Genomic DNA, 13,997 nt, shown 5'->3' on the forward strand with positions numbered 1-13,997 from the left:
CTCCAGGGAGAAGAAAAACGGGGGCGCTCAGACCATGTTATATTCAAAGTTAGAGGGGCGTGATCCGAAATAACAATTGGGTGTTATACGACAGAAGTAACTTTGGGGAGAAGAGAGCCATCAACAAAAAAATAGTCAATACGTGAATATGACTGATGTACTTGTGAAAAAAAAGAGAATTCCTTATCTCCAGGATGTGAGACCCTCCACGGATCAACAAGCCCGTTCTTGACTGTAAAATCGGTAATAGATTTTGACATAGAGGATTGAGTCAAAGTACGAGGATTCGAACGGTCCAAAGAAGGATTAATAACACAATTCAGATCACCGCCCAGTATTGTAATATGCGTATTTAAGAAAGGGAGGTTGCCAAACAGCCTATCCGTAAAATTGGGGTCATCAAAATTAGGGGCATATATATTCACCAACAATACAGGGTTACAGTATAGAGTGCCCGCAACAATAAGATATCTACCATTCTTATCGGATATTGTCCTGGAGACGGAGAAATTGACTCTTTTGTTGATCAAAATTGCTACTCCTCTAGACCTAGAATCAAAATTTGAATGAAAAATATCACCCACCCAAGCTCGTTTGAGTCTGAAATGATCTTTATTTCGCAAATGAGTTTCCTGAAGGAAAGCTATGTCAGTGTCCAGGCGTTTCAAATGTGAAAAAATCTTTGATCGCTTAATTGGATTATTCACACCTTTCACATTCCAGCTAGTGAATGTAATGTTTGATCCAGTATCAGGCTTGCGCAGATTACGATCGTTCATAGGCATTCTCTGAGAGAAAATAAGACCGACTCACCCACCACCAGAGGAGATATAAGGAAAAGAGGTAAAAGGGAAAACCAAAACAAACAAAACTCAGGAGTATATACATACCTACAGAGACAAAAAGCCAACATCCCATAACCCCCGCCCACCCACCCAACGCACATTAGATGATCCCATCCCCAAACGATGGAAACAGCCGTGCTGGCTTCAAAGGAAGCCATTCTCGAAAAGAGATGCTTTCGACTATAAAGCTAAATACAAAAACAAAAACAAAATTAGCTCCTGCAGAGTTAAAACCTTAAAAAAAAAATAAAATAAAATATGAGGCATATGAAACCATCAATCTGAGGCATTCTGACGATCGCTGTCTTGTCAGGGTAACAACAAACGTAAATTAAGGAGATCTTTGGCCTATAGAACAATAATATATACATATATGCACTCACACACCCACACAGACACGCACACACATGCACACAATTTAAGCAAAGACAGGGGTGTGTGCATATTTTCTAATCAAGGCATCATACCAGAGAAATGATTAGGCCATCAATTTAAAACGGTGTTGTTCCCATTGATAGTTAGAAGAGAAAAGAAAAAAAAAAAAATAAATAAATAAAAAATAAAAAATAAAAAATTACGACATAAAGTCCCATTTTCTGAATTGACTCAGTCACTCACCCCGGGCCAGAGTCCCGCACGGACATCAAGCTGGATAAATCGTCCCAGAAAACTAGCTGGTAGTCACTTTTTTTATTTTCCTGATGAATGCCAGGGCTTCATCTGGCGACGTGAAGTCCCGCTGCTGGCCGTCATGGGTTACACGCAGCCGTGCGGGATACAGCAATCCATACCGGACTCCTTCAATCTCCCGCAGCTGACGGCGCACGTCATTAAAGGCAGCGCGCGCCCGCGCTGTCTTGGCTGTGTGATCCGGGAACACGGAGATGCTCATACCCCGGACTTTGATCTGCTGCCGCTCTCTCGCCTTTCTCAGGATGTCAGCGCAGTCGGTGTAATAATGGAGCCTTGCCACTATTGCGCGGGGCCGCTCCCCGGGCTTCGGTCTCGGCATGAGGGTGCGGTGGGCTCTATCCACCACCGGCTCTGCGTCGAGGGAGAAGGCTTCCGCCAATAGCCTGGAAACACCGGCTGCAGATGAAGAGTCAGGATCCTCCTCCGGGACGCCAATAATCCGTACGTTCTGCCGACGAGACCTTGACTCCAAATCCTCGCATCTGTCCTCCAGCCTCACATATTCTTTCGACAAGTGATCCACTTTTTTCTGGAGAGCAACGATGTCGTCTGAGCAGCTTGAGAGCGAGAGCTCGATCCCAGCGACCGTGGTCGCGAGACCCGCGACGTCCGCCTTCATGGAGGAAATACTGCCAGAAAGATCAGCTTTAAGGGAAAGCAGCTCGGACTTAATGGACGTTAAATTCTCGGTAAGTGCTGCCTGAAGCTCTGACCGAAATATAGCTGCAACATCATTGCGGAGAGCGGAGAGGAGTTCGGTTTTAAGCCGGCTGAACTCCGCAGCTGGAACCTGCGCAGCGCAGGTGCTCTCCGGAGGAGGGGAATCACCGCGGGGCGAGGAGACAGCATGAGCAGCAGGCCGCGGGTTAGCTGGAGGGTTATTCCCCGCTTTAATGGACTTTGGAGGCATTTCCGTGGTAAGTTGTCGAAGTAACCGCGTTGAAAATAATTTAGTTAAAACCAAAGCCGTGGGAGTGATGCAAAAAGTGCCTATAAATGTTGAATTAAAATTAACTCTGCAGGAGCTCCGCTAATCACGTCTCACCCCATGTACAGCTAAGCCGGAAGCCTGACATTTACTTTTAGTTCAGTTTGTGGAAAATGGTTGGCCTGGCTTTCTCTTTAAAACCTAAACAGTTATAAAGCATTACAAACTGGAACAATAGGGCAAATGCACAGTATTGTTTTGTATTTTGTGTCTTTCAAATAAAAGACATTTTTTTTCCAGTCATATGTTCCTCATTCAAGGTTGTTAAAAAAAAATACTGCTATAATATCGTATCGTTATCGTGACCTCAATATGGTGTATCGTACCGTATCGTGAGATTAGTGTATCGTTACACCCCTAGTAGCCACTGTCCCCGAGGAAGATGCTCCAGCCCAGTGGCACTGCACTGGCATATAGCCAAGATAAAGGATTAGGGTTGGAATTGTGACATTATTATTGTCACAATACTATAAACATTTCATTTTGGGGAAAAAGGCATGCCAGATTATCTCAATTCTAAGCAAAAAAAAATGTGATCAGCAATTTGTCTGCATGCGTAGTGCATACTATGTACTAAGAATAACGCTCAGCTCTGCATGCTGCACATAGTGCATACTAAATTGTATTTGCAGGATACAGTATGTAGTTTTGAAATGACAAAATAAACTATTTGGCAGACCAAGTGTGTGGTACTGACTAATGCATAACTGATGCTTAAAACTTGAAAGAGTGCGTTCTTTCCTCTTACTACATTTCTGTGTGTGTTTCCAAGGTGTGTTTTCGCAATAGTTTAGTTCATTCTTCTTGGAAGAGAGATGTTCTCTGCACTGTAAAGGTCAGCTTGTAGCCTCTTATTGCCCTTGTCAGGAAATCCAGAGTGGGATTTTTCTATTTAGTAGGGCAGAGTGTGCTCAAATGTTATTATGTCACTCCAAACTGAGAAAGATTGATGGTTAACCTCCCAAGTTGCCAGGATAACCCCTGAAGGCTGCTGGTGATGCTCCTTAATAAAGATGTACGTCCTCTTACACAAACGCACACAAGCACTCCCTCGGGGTGAGAGATCGCAGTGCAAAGGGGTGAAAAGAAAGCTGATAAGATCTTGTGAGAAAGGAAGCAGAGAGGGGGTTTAAAACCGGTGATGGCAGCCGGGGGGAATTGGAGACAACGATCCATGTCCTGAAATCTTTGATGAGTAGAGGTGTTGTTGAGCCATCTTTATTGGGGTGGCTGTGTCTGATTCTCAGTAGTTGACAATCCAGTGAGGGCTGGCTTGCTGATTGGGTAACGTATTGCGTCACGCATCGCGTCACTTCCTGGTGTTGCGGTCTGTGCTGCTGCCGTCTCACGGCGTTTGCAGGCTCAGATCTCTCCCGACTTTTTATCTAAAACTTAGACTGTTTTCTGGTAAAATAGCACTATATCTGGTACATTACTGTCTTTATTTCAACACTCGCTCATTTTCTCTTCCGTAACTTTCACTGTCACCAATCACCGATACATTTTCTGTCCGTTAGCCTCCGTTAGCATCTTAGCATGGCCGCTCCGGCTCCCACCGCTTCACCTCTTTCCTGCTCAGTGTGTGAAATGTTTAGTTATTCCTCTGCCTCCTTTAGTGAAGACGGTAAGTGCTTAAAGTGTAGCTTATTTGCAGGGCTGGAGGCGAGGCTCAGTCAGTTAGAGGTCCGGTTTGGCCAACTAAACCATAGTCCGAGAGCCTCCTCAGCTAACCAGGCTAAGCTAGCGGCGGACCTGCCCGTAGCAGCTGAGCGTAACCGCTCCCCTGCAGCTCCCGAGCAGCCGGCCAGGCAGGGCAGCTGGGTGACGGTTCGGAGGAAGGGTAGTCTTAAAGGGCTCACGGAACACCACCCGCTTCATGTGTCTAACCGTTTTTCCCCACTCAGCGACACATCTGCTGAGAAACAGACCCTGGTGATTGGAGACTCTATTGTGAGACATGTGAAGCCGACTCCAGAGACCTTAGTTAGGTGTATCCCGGGGGCCAGAGCGGGCGACATAGAAGCAAATTTGAAGCTACTGGCAAAGGGTAATCGTAAATATGGTAAAGTTATCATCAATGTCGGAGCTAATGACTCCCGTCTTCGCCAGTCGGAAGTAACCAGAATGAATATTGTCTCGGTGTGTAACTTCGCCAAGACCATGTCGGACTCTGTAGGTTTTTCTGGCCCCCTCCCCAATCTGACCAGCGATGACATGTTTAGTCGCATGCTCTCGCTCCGCCGCTGGTTGTCTCAGTGGTGTTCAGAAAACGACGTGGACTTTATTGACAACTGGGAGACATTCTGGGGAAAGCCTGGTCTGATTAGAAGGGACGGCATTCATCCCACCCGGGATGGTGCAGCTCTTATGTCTAGAAATCTGGCCAATGTTATTAGACACTCCCCCTGACAATGCAGGGTCCAGGCCAGGATGCAGAGCTGTAGTTTAACAGGGCTGGAGGCGAGGCTTAGTCAGTTAGAGGTCCGGTTTGGCCAACTAGACCATAGTCCGATAGAATCCTCTGCGGACCGGCCCGTAGCAGCTGAGCGTAACCGCTCCCCTGCAGCTCCCCGGCAGCCGGCCAGGCAGGGCAGCTGGGTGACGGTTCGGAGGAAGGGTAGTCTTAAAGGGCTCACAGAACACCACCACCCGCTTCAGGTGTCTAACCGTTTTTCCCCACTCAGCGACACATCTGTTGCTTCTCAAGGACCAACGCCTGCCAACAAAACTGTAGGATTGCATTATGTAATTAGCGACTCTAAAACTGTAGGATTACATGATATTGGCGACTCTGGCCAGGTGCCTAGCAAAATAGAAGTGGTTGCAGTTCCCCGCCCTCCAAAAGTTCACCAGGTGCAGCGTTATAGAGGCGTTAACCAAGATAACCTTGTAAAAATTAAAACCAATGTACATTTGGTACCAATTACAGACCTAAAAATTAGATGCGGACTACTAAATATACGATCATTAAGCTCTAAGTCTCTGTTAGTAAATGATATAATTACAGAGAGCAGGAGTGATATTTTCTGCTTAACAGAAACATGGTTACAGGAGGAAGAGTATGTTAGTTTGAATGAATCAACTCCGCCCGGCTACTTTAATCATCACATTCCTAGAAGCACGGGCCGAGGCGGAGGAGTCGCAGCAATTTATAACTCCGGTCTCGAAACAAAAATTGAACCTAAGTGCAACTATAATACATTTGAAAGCCTCATGCTTGGTCTGAAATTTCCGAGCCGGAAATCAGAGAAGCCAGTTGTGTTAGTGGTAGTGTACCGGCCCCCTGCTGGTGCGTATCTGGAGTTTTTGTCTGAATTTTCAGATTTCCTTTCTGGATTATTGATCAGCACAGATAAATTCATCATAGTGGGTGATTTTAACATTCATATGGATGTTGAAAGCGATAATCTTAAATTAGCCTTCGATTCTCTTCTAGAATCAATGGGTATCTCACAAAAAGTGGATAAACCGACGCACTGTTTTAATCATACTCTCGATCTCGTTCTCACCTACGGTGTTGAAACTGATGGTCTGTTGGTGTCACCTGTAAACTCCCTTTTATCCGACCATTACTTAATAACGTTTGAATTTAATTTTGTTGATGTTGAAGTGCAAAATAGGAGGTATTATTTTAGCAGATGTTTGTCTGATGAAGTTATTGTTAAATTTAGGGAGGCCATTGCTTATCTTACGACAGTGCGAAATAGTGATGTAGTCGAGGCCAGTGACCTGGGTTCTACCTCTGCAGATGTTGATTTCCTTGCTAGTAACACTGCTGATTTGTTGCATTCAGCTTTAGATGAAGTTGCTCCTTTGAAAAGGAGGGTTTCTAGCCACAGGAGCTTAACTCCCTGGTATAATTCAGATATCCGCATGTTGAAACAAAACGTGCGTAAAATGGAAAGGAAGTGGTACTCTTGTAGGTCTGTAGACTCTTATCGTGAATGGAAAGATATTCTAATAGTATATAAAAAAGCCATTCGCAAAGCCAGAACAGCTTATTATTCAACGTTGATAGAGGATAACAAAAGTAACCCACGTTTTCTGTTCAGCACTGTAGCCAGGCTGACAAAGAGTCACAACTCTGTTGAGCCGTGCATTCCTGCAGCTCTCAGTAGTGAGGACTTTATGGGCTTCTTCAACAGTAAAATCGCGAGAATTAGAGAAGAAATCAACCAGCCGGTTGTAGGTGTTTCTTCAGCTTTAGCGACTTCCCTAGGCTCTGACTTGTCTCTAGACTGTTTTGATCCTATAGACCTCCCTGAGCTGACTTCACTCGTTAATAGAGCTAAGTCAACCACATGTATGTTAGACCCCATCCCGACTCCACTATTCAAACATATTTTTTCTCTTATTGGTACGACAATACTAGACCAAATTAACTTATCCCTAAGTTTAGGATATGTACCACAGGTTTTCAAAGTCGCAGTAATTAAACCTTTACTTAAAAAACCTTCTCTTGACCCAGACACCTTAGCTAATTATAGACCAATTTCCAACCTTCCATTTGTGTCTAAAATTCTGGAAAAGGCAGTTTCAAGCCAGTTATGTGACTATTTGTATAGAAATGATCTGTTTGAAGTCTTTCAGTCAGGGTTCAGAATGCATCATAGCACAGAGACAGCACTTGTTCGAGTCACGAATGACCTCCTTATGGCCTCAGATAAGGGATTAGTGTCCATACTGGTTCTACTGGACCTCAGTGCTGCTTTTGACACTATAGATCATGGCATTTTACTGCACAGGTTAGAGCATGTTGTTGGGATTAAAGGGACAGCTCTATGTTGGTTTAAATCATACCTATCTGACAGGTTCCAGTTTGTTCATGTACATGAGGTTTCTTCAGAACAGTCAAGGGTCTGTTATGGTGTTCCGCAGGGTTCAGTGCTAGGGCCAATCTTGTTCAGTTTATACATGCAGCCGTTGGGAAGTATAATCCAGAATCACGGCATACAATTTCATTGTTATGCTGATGATACGCAGCTCTATTTGTCTATGAAGCCGGATGAAACAGAACCGTTAGTTAAACTTCAGGCATGTCTTAGGGACATCAAGGACTGGATGTCCAGAAATTTCCTGCTTCTAAATTCAGATAAAACAGAGGTTATCATTCTTGGTCCAGAGCATCTTAGGAAGGGATTAGATGGTGTTGCGATGGCTTCCAGTGCAACTGTGAGAAATCTTGGTGTTATTTTCGATCAGGATTTGTCGTTTAAACCATATGTCAATCAGGTTTGTAAAATAGCCTTTTTCCATCTCCGTAATATTGCAAAGATTAGGAAAATCCTCTCACAGAGTGATGCAGAAAATCTAGTTCATGCGTTTGTATCTTCTAGACTAGATTACTGTAATGTGTTGTTAGCAGGATGTCCAAGTAATTTGCTGAATAGGCTCCAGCTGATCCAAAATGCAGCAGCACGAGTACTGACAGGAATTAGCAGGAGAGACCACGTCTCTCCAGTGTTAGCGTCGCTCCATTGGTTACCCGTAAAATTCAGAATCCAATTTAAAATTTTATTACTTGCGTATAAAGCCCAAAACGGCTTAGCTCCGCATTATTTGCAAGACCTGATAGTGCCTTATGTTCCTGTCAGAGCTCTCCGTTCTCAGAGTGCAGGTTTACTCGTAGTTCCTAGAGTATCTAAATGTAGATTTGGAGGGCGGGCGTTCTGCTATCAGGCGCCACTACTATGGAACCAACTTCCAATCTGGGTTAAGGGGGCTGACACCACCTCCACCTTTAAAACTAAACTTAAAACCTTTCTGTTTAGTAAAGCCTATAGTTAGTGTTTAGTAAACCTCTAGCTGGTGTTGGTAAATCTCTAGGTAGTGTAAACTTTAGTGTGTCAGAGTCGCTCCTGTGGTTTCTTGTGCTGGCCCCCCCTTCTCCTCCCTTTTCTCTTTTTTGTCCATGTTGCAGCATCCTTTGCCGGACACCGGGACCTGCAGTGTGGGAGTGAGGGGGGCAGGGTAACGGCCCCTTTTGGGCGGGGGAGAATGTTCGTCCCTCAAGACTCCTCTCCCTGGCCCTGCCCCTTCTCAACCTTTCCCCGACCCTGCACCCCAACCTGGGACTTGATGATTGGGCCGGAGCTTCGGGAGCTGCGTGCTGGCCTGCGGTCCCCACCCCTGGTCATCCCGTTGCTGGCCCCCCCTTCTCCTCCCTTTTCTCTCTTTTGTCCTGCAGGTGGCCGTGGGTGGCTTGTAGCTTGCATTACGGAGCACAAGTCTTTTCCTGACCCTGCACCCCAACCTGGGACTTGCTGATTGGGCCGGAGCTTCGGGAGCTGTGTGCTGGCCTGCGGTCCCCACCCCCGGTCATCCCGTTGCTGCTTCCACCTGCCTGCTGTGCTGTTGCCGTCCCTGACCCACCAGTCTGGCCCTCGGCAGGAGGGTCCCCCCTGATGAGCCTGGTCCTGCTCAAGGTTTCTTCCCTCCTAAAGGGGAGTTTTTCCTTGCCACTGTTTGGCTTAAGGTTTTTCTCCCACTAGGGGAGTTTTTACCTGCCATTGTTTATGTAATAACTGCTCGGGGGTCATGTTCTGGGTATGGGTCTCTGTAAAGCGTCTAGAGACAACTCTGTTGTATTAGACGCTATATAAATAAAATTGAATTGAATTGAATTGAATTGAATTGATGCTTTAACTCAGAACTTTCATTTCTTTTCCCACCTCAGTCTATCACTCTTGCAGAGAGGTCAGGTATGTAGCAGCTTAGAGTCTCATACGTCCATCTCCCATCTCCGTAATATTGCAAAGATTAGGAAAATCCTCTCGCAGAGTGATGCAGAAAAACTAGTTCATGCGTTTGTATCTTCTAGACTAGATTACTGTAATGTGTTGTTAGCAGGATGTCCAAGTAATTTGCTGAATAGGCTCCAGCTGATCCAAAATGCAGCAGCACGAGTACTGACAGGAATCAGCAGGAGAGACCACGTCTCTCCAGTGTTAGCGTCGTTCCATTGGTTACCCGTAAAATTCAGAATCCAATTTAAAATTTTATTACTTGCGTATAAAGCCCAAAACGGCTTAGCTCCGCAATATTTGCAAGACCTGATAGTGCCTTATGTTCCTGTCAGAGCTCTCCGTTCTCAGAGTGCAGGTTTACTCGTAGTTCCTAGAGTATCTAAATGTAGATTTGGAGGGCGGGCGTTCTGCTATCAGGCACCACTACTATGGAACCAACTTCCAATCTGGGTTAAGGAGGCTGACACCACCTCCACCTTTAAAACTAAACTTAAAACCTTTCTGTTTAGTAAAGCTTATAGTTAGTGTTTAGTAAACCTCTAGCTGGTGTTGGTAAATCTCTAGGTAGTGTAAACTTTAGTGTGTCAGAGTCGCTCCTGTGGTTTCTTGTGCTGGCCCCCCCTTCTCCTCCCTTTTCTCTCTTTTGTCCATGTTGCAGCATCCTTTGCCGGACACCGGAACCTGCAGGTGGTCGTGGGTGGCTTGTAGCTTGCATTACGGAGCACAAGTCTTTCCCTGACCCTGCACCCCAACCTGGGACTTGCTGATTGGGCCGGAGCTTCGGGAGCTGCGTGCTGGCCTGCGGTCCCCACCCCCGGTCATCCCGTTGCTGCTTCCACCTGCCTGCTGTGCTGTTGCCGTCCCTGACCCACCAGTCTGGCCCTCGGCAGGAGGGTCCCCCCTTATGAGCCTGGTCCTGCTCAAGGTTTCTTCCCTCCTAAAGGGGAGTTTTTCCTTGCCACTGTTTGGCTTAAGGTTTTTCTCCCACTAGGGGAGTTTTTACCTGCCATTGTTTATGTAATAACTGCTCGGGGGTCATGTTCTGGGTATGGGTCTCTGGAAAGCGTCTAGAGACAACTCTGTTGTATTAAACGCTATATAAATAAAATTGAATTGAAAATTTAATTACGTAAGGGATAATGTACATTAAATATATGGCTGACGCAAGTCCATATATTTATGATAATGTACACATCAAAGGGCATCATCCCACTTATACCACGGCCACTTACCAAAAAACATAAATATTAAATCAGTTAGTCATGCTTGAATGTGTTTTCAGTGTAAATCATTAGTTTTATAACCAGCCACAGCTGAGCGGCTGAGCGACTATTTAATCTCTTGTCTGCAGCCGTTGGAACCTGGTAAGTTACAAAGTTTTTTAACAAGCCATAACTCAGTTTCCTTGGTAACACCTGAGGGTCTGACTAATACCTGGAACAATCACTACCGTCCCATAAGCTCCTTAATGGACACAGTGTTGATTCTGCAGTAACTAGGACCGACCTGAGATACGACTCAGCAACGGGAGATATTCTAGTCCGCTCAGCTCCGCTCGCCTAGTTTCTTTTCTCTCCTCTTCTAAGTCATCAAAATAATAAAATGTTTTATTTTTTTTAGTTTAGTTTATTTTGGTCATGACATCACAAAAAAAGAATAAAAATAAGACAAACATCAAAATAGCTTTTACAAAATTAAGAATAAAATAAAAATGACAACAAAGAAACGAATACATGAATGTTCAAAGAAAACATTACAAAAAAGTTTCCAATATACAAATAACGTCTAGACCGAAAAAGGTGTAGCTGAAGCAAAGCTTATTCATTGCCTACCCTCAAAAAGATTATTTATAGTAATGAAATAAAAGCAAGAAGTAAGAGAAAGACTGCCAGTAAAACAAATTACCTCCATGGGGAGAACAAAGATTCCTCAAGAAATAAAAAATAAAAGGTGCAGTCTACATGTTTCCTTCATCCTTAAATAATCAAATCAAATCACCAATTAAATGAATACCTAAATCAACATAGTAAGCATCACCGCTCATTAATTTGATATAGAGAAATCATCCTTCTTTTAAATAAAATTCACCAAATAAATTAAAAGAAATGACAAAACCACTCATGTCTCCGTCCTGCGGTAGTCGGCTCTTCTTCTCTGAATCTCCGTTGCCGTGGTTACCACCTGGCAGTTGATCCAGCGCAATGATATTAAAGATATCAGGCAATTTGACCAAACTTGTTTTCTAGGTGTAGGTTATCACTTTTAATGTACACCTGCCAGCCAATCAGAATGGAGTATTCACACAGACCTTGGTATAATGAGCTATAAACTCCAAACAGGTTAAAAGAACAACATAAATCCAGTGTTCATGGCAGAAGGACAGTTCTGTCCCCCATGCTTGATGTCGGTTTGTACCTGATGTGTGGTTTGTCAGTGGGAACTATTACTGTTGCCTTCATCCAGACAGAACAGCAGGTGAGTTTCTTCTCTCTATATTTGTGTTTTTCAGTGCCACGAGGCGTCCATCGCCATCTACAGCAGCATGGAGAACCAGCGTCTCTCCCACTGGGCCTTCGTCTCCGTGGTTGCCATGGTGATCTGCCTCGTCATCTACTCGCTCACAGGTCAGACTGGTCGATGCTCCGCCCCTCTATGACTTGTGGTTTCACGTTCAGATCTCATGTTCTGCTCCTAATCAGATCTGTATGCTCCATATTTAAAACCGCTTGCTGTCTTACAAATATGCTCTGCTGAGCTTGAAAGCTGTAAATGTGCTCTGAGATGCATGTTGGACATCAAATACCTTGCTCTCCAGTTTGGGCTCTTCTCCCAGGACTCAGGGTTCTTCTGGGTATCTTTGTTTGGACGTCAGTCCAGATGCAACATTCGCTCAGGCAATTCCATTGACAACTGCACTGTTGCTTGAAAAGTTGATGCATTCTCAGCTTCACACCGAATAACTGGCTACTAAAGCAAAGTGATGGGTTGAGAATAACATTTGGCACCCGAGTTCAAAGTGAAAGAGAGGTGTGTAGCAACTCATAATGTAATAACGGCTCATAATGTAATAACTTACTGTAAATGTATTACTGTAAGAATACGCTTCAGTAAACAGTAATGTTTTTATCCTGATTTAAAGGATCTACAGTTGGAGCAGACCTCAGGTCTACAGAAAGTTTGTTCCACCGGTGAGGAGCAGAATAACTGAACTGCCTCACCTTGTTTGGTTCTGGTTCTGGAACCACAACAAACCAGATCCAGATGAAGCTCAGGGGTCTGGGAGCTTCATAGGAACTAACAGATCCAGATGAACCTCAGGGGTCTGGGAGCTTCATAGGAACTAACAGATCAACCATGTATTTTGGTCCAAGACCATTCAGGTCTTTGTAGACCAGCAGTAAGATTTTAAACTCTATCCTTTGACTCACTGGAAGCCAGTGTAGTGATTTCATGACCGGTGTAATGTGGTCCAGTTTCCTGGTGTAATATGGTCCAGTTTCCTGGTGTAATGTGGTCCAGTTTCCTGGTGTAATGTGGTCCAGTTTCCTGGTGTAATATGGTCCAGTTTCCTGGTGTAATATGGTCCAGTTTCCTGGTGTAATATGGTCCAGTTTCCTGGTGTAATATGGTCCAGTTTCCTGGTGTAATGTGGTCCAGTTTCCTGGTGTAATGTGGTCCAGTTTCCTGGTGTAATATGGTCCAGTTTCCTGGTGTAATATGGTCCAGTTTCCTGGTGTAAGGTGGTCCAGTTTCCTGGTGTAATATGGTCCAGTTTCCTGGTGTAATATGGTCCAGTTTCCTGGTGTAATATGGTCCAGTTTCCTGGTGTAATGTGGTCCAGTTTCCTGGTGTAATAATGATCCAGTTTCCTGGTGTAACGTGGTCCAGTTTCCTGGTGTAATGTGGTCCAGTTTCCTGGTGTAATATGGTCCTGTTTCCTGGTGTAATATGGTCCAGTTTCCTGGTGTAATGTGGTCCAGTTTCCTGGTGTAATAATGATCCAGTTTCCTGGTGTAACGTGGTCCAGTTTCCTGGTGTAATGTGGTCCAGTTTCCTGGTGTAATAATGATCCAGTTTCCTGGTGTAATATGGTCCAGTTTCCTGGTGTGATATGGTCCAGTTTCCTGGTGTAATGTGGTCCAGTTTCCTGGTGTAATATGGTCCAGTTTCCTGGTGTAATGTGGTCCAGTTTCCTGGTGTAATATGGTCCAGTTTCCTGGTGTAATGTGGTCCAGTTTCCTGGTGTAATATGGTCCAGTTTCCTGGTGTAATGTGGTCCAGTTTCCTGGTATAATATGGTCCAGTTTCCTGGTGTAATATGGTCCAGTTTCCTGGTGTAATGTGGTCCAGTTTCCTGGTATAATATGGTCCAGTTTCCTGGTGTAATATGGTCCAGTTTCCTGGTGTAATATGGTCCAGTTTCCTGGTGTAATATGGTCCAGTTTCCTGGTATAATATGGTCCAGTTTCCTGGTGTAATATGGTCCAGTTTCCTGGTGTAATGTGGTCCAGTTTCCTGGTGTAATATGGTCCAGTTTCCTGGTGTAATATGGTCCAGTTTCCTGGTGTAATGTGGTCCAGTTTCCTGGTGTAATATGGTCCAGTTTCCTGGTGTAATGTGGTCCAGTTTCCTGGTGTAATGTGGTCCAGTTTCCTGGTGTAATATGGTCCAGTTTCCTGGTGTAATGTGGTCCAGTTTCCTGGTGTAATATGGTCCAGTTTCCTG

At 44.7% G+C, this 13,997-nt stretch overlaps 1 protein-coding gene across 1 annotated transcript in view; it reads left to right on the forward strand.

Annotated features, from left to right (window-relative positions):
- The window catches only part of slc38a8a (solute carrier family 38 member 8a), a 62,056-nt gene that overhangs the window by 38,330 nt on the left and 9,729 nt on the right, over positions 1–13,997 (forward strand). Inside the window, exon 6 of the mRNA XM_061722723.1 lies at positions 11,782–11,896. Within this exon, the coding sequence (XP_061578707.1) occupies positions 11,782–11,896 (115 nt within the window). The remainder of the gene's footprint in view (positions 1–11,781; positions 11,897–13,997) is intronic.

This window comes from Cololabis saira, chromosome 5 (assembly GCF_033807715.1).
Source record: "Cololabis saira isolate AMF1-May2022 chromosome 5, fColSai1.1, whole genome shotgun sequence".
Lineage (NCBI taxonomy): Eukaryota > Metazoa > Chordata > Actinopteri > Beloniformes > Belonidae > Cololabis > Cololabis saira.